Source organism: Perca fluviatilis, chromosome 13 (assembly GCF_010015445.1).
Source record: "Perca fluviatilis chromosome 13, GENO_Pfluv_1.0, whole genome shotgun sequence".
NCBI lineage: Eukaryota > Metazoa > Chordata > Actinopteri > Perciformes > Percidae > Perca > Perca fluviatilis.
In genome coordinates, this window is record NC_053124.1 from 26,726,029 (window position 1) to 26,731,907 (window position 5,879).

Below are 5,879 nucleotides of genomic sequence, written 5' to 3' on the forward strand. Positions count from 1 at the left end.
CATTGAGGTGGGGGGGATCTTTAGACGTGAATCTAGGGGAGAGGCATGTGATGCCATAAGCTGTCTGGGGAGCTTAAGGTGGAGTCTGTCTGCATTTGGCTGCCTCTAGATTTAGACCGGAACCCTACTCAGGCACACAGCTACATTTTGTGGGTTTTCTACTACGATGAGTTGAGTCCACAGGTATCTGGCTGCCCTAGATCTAGATATTCATTGTGAAGACTTTCCTGCCAATCTTGTCAATGAGAGAAATTAACATAGTGACAACAACAGTCCCGTAAGAGGAGGAACGAACACAAGCTGGAAGGGTCGACACATCGCTTGAGGCGTCAGCTCAACGAGCAGGATTAAATCGTGGGAAGATGACAAGGAGAAGCATCAGGGTGGGAAGCCGATGCTCTGATTGAGTATTTAACAAGCTGTCAGAGTATTGGCTGAATCTCCCAGCAATCTGCGGCAGCATTGGCTGACTGCACACTATCTCTCACCCACAACCAATCTGTGCGCCGTGCTGCCTCGGCAGAATGAGACTCCGAGCCCGCCGTTACTACAAGGGATATCGATAATACTACTTCCACTACGAGTACCGTGACGGGTAGGATTCCCACCGATGGCTGACTTGCGTTAGGGATCTTACCTCTCTCCTCTTGGACTGCAATAACATTACCACAGTGGGAGAGACGGGCATCATTAATTCATGAGCTCAGATAGCTGCTAGATCTGAGTGTAGATAGAGCTCTGGCACCTGGAACCACAACAAATCTCAACATCACTTTGTGGTTTATCGAGGTAAAAAAGAGGAATCAGAATGCAATTGCTTTTCTCTCTGCGTTGCGTAGTAATCACCTTTCATATTTGAGGGAATTGTGACATTGAATTATAAGTGCGATAAGACTGGACCTCTGATTCCAAAACTCCCAGAAATCCAGCAGTACATACTCTCAGACTTTCACACTTTGTTCTCATGTCACACACAGACACATGCAGTGTGTGTGTGAAGCCGCTGGAGCTTCACTAATGGTCTGAATAGCACCGGACTGCACTGCATTTTTCTCTCTCCCACACTCATTATCCTGCCTGACACATTGCCTTACACCAGGTAACAGCTCACCTGCCAAAAGCCCGGTGATAAATCAGACACCTGACCCTGACCACATTTATTTTCCTCCCTTGTGTGGCTCGGCTGACATAGCTGTGTCCTTGTGTCCTTGACTGCGACTACAAGTCTTCTGGGATAAACAGACCAAGTAAAGCAGCCAGCTGTCTGCCAATATTCATACACTTTTACCCTTAGGGAGAGAGCAGGACTTGCCAGTGCAGCCCCTGAATCCAAGTCAGGTGAGGTCAAGGAAAGAGGAAGGACAGGTGGGAGCTGTGACACGTCGGCCTGAGCTGCCTGCTTCGGGATTAAACCAAAAGTTGCCTGAGGAAAAGACTGAGCTTCCCTCTCTTTCCTCTGTTGACAGCTCATACATCCCTCTTTCTATTTACCAGATTTTATTTAAGATGCTGCCATGGAAAATGGAGCTAAATGTGCTCTTCCTAACTTCACATTACAGATTGAGGGAACGGTCAGTCACTTGCCAGCCTATCTGAACGTTCCCTTTCCACTGTCTCTTTTTTTGAGGGATGGGATTTTGCTCTGAAACACCTGGAATACATTTGAATCTAAATCAACATTAATTTCCCCTTCTCTGATGGATTAATTGCCTGTATTTTTGCTGCAGTTTCTTATCTTTCAACATAACATCTGTCAACATCAGAGAAATGGGGAACTCCATGGGTTGTGTCAGGCCTCCTCGGGAGGGGGAACTCGTTGGAGGCCCCCCACTTTCACCAAAGAAGCGTCTACGTTTCAGACGTAAGCACAAGGGCAAGAAGAACAGGAAAGGAGAGTTGGAACAGGAGGACTTTGAGCGACGACACGGCCATGAGCCTGATGAAAGAGAGGAGGAGGATGAAGACGATGAGGAAAAGACTGCAGTTATAGAAACGGCAGATTTTAGCAACAGAGCTAGGACTCTAATGACAGTGCCTGATACCCAGTTCACTCATACCAAAACGAATCTTACACTTTCCCCTGGCTTCGTGAGTGCCAGTGTAGGGGGCCACATGGGCAACAGAATACTTGAAGTGTCCCCCAAGCCCAGCCCAGCCTGGAGAGGGGTTTTCTGCCTTCCAGGGGAGGAAGACACTGTTAGCGCCATCATAGATGTCTCCAGCATCCCAAGCCAAACCACAACCACCACCCCAGTCAACACAGCCTCAGCCCTGGGCAGTACCACTCCAGGTGGAGGGAGGGTCTGTCGCGTTAAGGAGAAAGTCCAAGGGGTCCTAGAGAAACCTTGGATCCTCCGACAGAAGAAGGAGAAAAAAGAAAAGGGGAGGGTAGTGAGAGAGGAAAAGGGGGATGGGGGAGTTAAAGGAGGACCGGAAGGGACTGTAGCAGTGGTGCGGACACCTTCCGGGAGGGAGCACACAGGTGTGGTCCATATCCGTGAGGTGGATGGCAAACTCTGTGTGGTGAGGACAGTGTACCCCAGCGATTTTGGCTCTCCATCGTGGAGGGGCGAGCGTGACAGTGAGGTAGAGGTGCGCAAAGAGCCCCTTGCCCCATCTCCAGTCGCAGGAAATATTCTCAAAGTCCAACTGTCTGAGGAAGACAAAAGTAGAGCCAAGATGCCTGCAGGGGGTTTCCCCATGTCCTCTAACCAAATGTGGATTCAGGAGACTATGGCTGTCAAGGGATTTAGCTTGGACACCCCAGTTTGTGCACAGGAGCAGTATTCTCTGTTGGAGTCGGGCTATGCCAGCGACCTGCCACTAACATCACCAGAAACGGCGGGCACCACTCCCAGTCAGACAGACTGGGGAGGGCTGACCAGCAGCTCATCAGAGAGACTGGACTCCATGATGGAGAGCCCTCTGCAACAGGCCACTGTAAAATACCTGCCACAGGTTTGCATCTATCTACCTCTACCTCTTTCTTCCAGCCACACATCTTATCTGTTAACCAACTCTCTCAGGTCTTTATCTTGATCTCTGTCTTTAAGAGTGCTACGACAATTAGTTGATTAATCCAGAGGGTCCCGAGGACACGGTGCGAGATCTCAGGACATTTGCTTTTTGTGGAAACCCCCTGGATAAATCAATTAGTTGATCTGCAGAAAATTAATCAACACTAATGGCAATAAATTAGTTGTTTAAGTCATTTATGAAGGAAAATGATAAACATTTGTTGGCTCCAGCTTCACAAATGTGAGGATTTGCTCCTCTACTCTATCATCAATTTAATATATTTGGGTTTTGGACTGGTGGTCAGTCTTCTAAGGACATTTAGTTTAGTTTTTTGGTTTACACATATACAAATACTACAGATTAAACAAACAATGAAAGATGTGATCGAGAGATGCAAAAAAACAACCTTAGGGCTTAATCGCGGCACTCTCCAATGCATAATCCAATAAAAATAAACTAAAATACTGAAAAGAAAAAAAGCCAAAACTAAAAATTACACACCGTATCAAATCAACAGAATAAATACAAAGGTAAAATAATATTAGGAGTAACATGGGTTGTTTACAAAGACATTCCATAGGGATTACATTGCACAGACAAAAACAAACCTTTATCAGCTTTCTTAAATAGCATTACCTTGTGTTCTGGGGAATCAAAATGTTCGGACTTTTCAAGATTCTCAGGATTGAAGGAATTTTTTTGTTATCGAGAATATGGTGTTGAGAATGGAACCTAAAGGTTATTCATCTACTTAACCTTTTGGGTTATTTTGTAAAAAGTTAAACGGTAACATTTTGTTGTGCCACCTGTAAAGCTTGAGGTCTCTGGAGCCCAAACCAGTTGTTTATAGTGCTGCAGAGAGGCATTCACAGCTATGGATTTGTATGAGTGATGCTATTTGAAGGGTTCCTTTGTTGTCATTTCTGCACCGTGTTTGTTGTCATGAAGGGTTATATATGTATGTATGCATGTGTGTGTTGTTATCAGCTCTTGAAAGGCACTATGCCTCTTCTCTATTCTTTTTGCCTCTGTCCCCAGAGCCTAATCAACGCCGCGCAGACGGTTTCTCCAGCCTTCTCTCCCAGTGTCCTCCTTCCTTCACTCCATTTCTTTCCCTTCACCTCTTTCCACTGCTTGTTATTTCCCTTACACACATACTCGCTCACTACTGACGTCTGTTAGTGTGGCAGACAGGCCGGGTGTTTCTTTGTGTGAGAGAAGGGTCATTGCTTCAAATTGCCTCTTGCTCCAAACTGAAACATGTCATTTTCAACAGCACACAATGCAACTATGGGCGTATGTCTGTGTCTGTGTAGCTCTGGTGGTTTTGGTTGACAAAGGTTACTTGGGGGGGAGTAGATGGGTGAGGATCGGTTCATTCAAACATCATCACTATCATTTTCTGTTACATAGTAGTCTTTTTTACATTACCTTTGTCTGTTTATTTGACTGTATTCAGCATATTTTACACAGTTTCCTGCCTGCCAGTAGTGCTGGTTATTGTTTAAAGTTTTTAAGTTTTGGTACTTGTTTCAATACCTTACTTTGATAAATAGAAACCTGTTTTTGTGTACAAAAACCTTTTTAATCACTAAACCAAACAACTCAGATGTTAAATGTTCTTGCCACATATCAACTTCCCTATGATAAAATAACTTTCATTCCAATCAGGATCTAATTAAATAATTAGTGAAAAAGCTTCTGAATCTTACTAGACCTTTAATGCCAGCTTTTGGTATGCTACAGACACACACCTGACAAGCCAGACCCACATCAAGATGTTGAATTACATTTGCTGCCGCTAGGATGCATCTAGATTTCTAGGCTAACAGACACATTTTGGTAGGTACCAAAACAGTGCTGAAGTTACTAGCCATACCTGCAAGGACTTTGCTTTATTAAGTGTCAAAGAAAAGTATATATTTAAGCCTGTTTGTAATGTCAAGAAACAGCTATGATGCATTGCCTCGTGACTCTGTACCACATTGTTGTTTTACTGTTGACATCTAGTGAAATATAAAAGACAAAGTGCAAGGGAAGATCTTAACCTCAGTGTGTTGTGAAGCATACATTGCAGTGCATACTGTGCACATATCTGTATGGAGCTTAGCTTATTAGTCTAGCCCAGTGCTTCTTTGTACAGTGAGTGTTTGGGATGTGAAAAATGTTTGAGGCTCAGTTGCAGGAATGAGCAGAGAGAAAGTGTGCTAGCTCACAGCTTTTCAGCTCTCCTTCACCTTGAAAATGAAAAGGCTGCTGCAGCCACTGCAGTGATATAGCAGATGACGGGCGCTTTTCACCACGGCTGCCAGAGTTAGTTGAGTTCTCCTCTACATTAAAAGGCAGTACAGTATGGCTGTGCAGTACAGCAGCTGATGGCATGGCGGGTTGTGTTTAGTGCTGCATGTCTCACTTGATGCACAGTTGCTGACGCAGGAGAAACACACAAACACTGATACAGTAGATCCACAGAGGCCTCTGCTTAAGAGTATTTTTTTCTTTTTTTTACGGGGAAGCAATAATCAATACTCCAGTCTTGTGTGTTCCTGGGTCATGAGATGGGTGTGTGGATGTGTCAGGATGCTTCTGTGTTCGCTTTAAAGTGCAGCTGTCCTTTGTATGTGGCCGCATGTGATGCCCGTCTCTGCATAATAAGGGATTTGAAATTCAATGCGCATTCATCAGCGGTTTGTCTAGCCTCGAGGGGATTCCTACCACTCATTGAAACCACCACTCAAATTTATACATACTGTGTACCAGTCCTACTGTGTCTGAAGCTATCCAGCTATCCATCCATCATCTGTCTGTCCATCCTTTATCCACCCACACATCCTTTTAGCTTATTAAGGACTTGAAGTCAG

At 44.8% G+C, this 5,879-nt stretch overlaps 1 protein-coding gene across 1 annotated transcript in view; it reads left to right on the plus strand.

The window, feature by feature from the left end:
• Window positions 1-1,733: 1,733 nt before the first annotated feature.
• The window catches only part of LOC120570886 (microtubule-actin cross-linking factor 1-like), a 124,751-nt gene continuing 120,605 nt past the window's right edge, over window positions 1,734-5,879 (plus strand). The window contains 1 exon segment of the mRNA XM_039819503.1: window positions 1,734-2,958. Within this exon segment, the coding sequence (XP_039675437.1) occupies window positions 1,768-2,958 (1,191 nt within the window). The 5' untranslated portion in view covers window positions 1,734-1,767.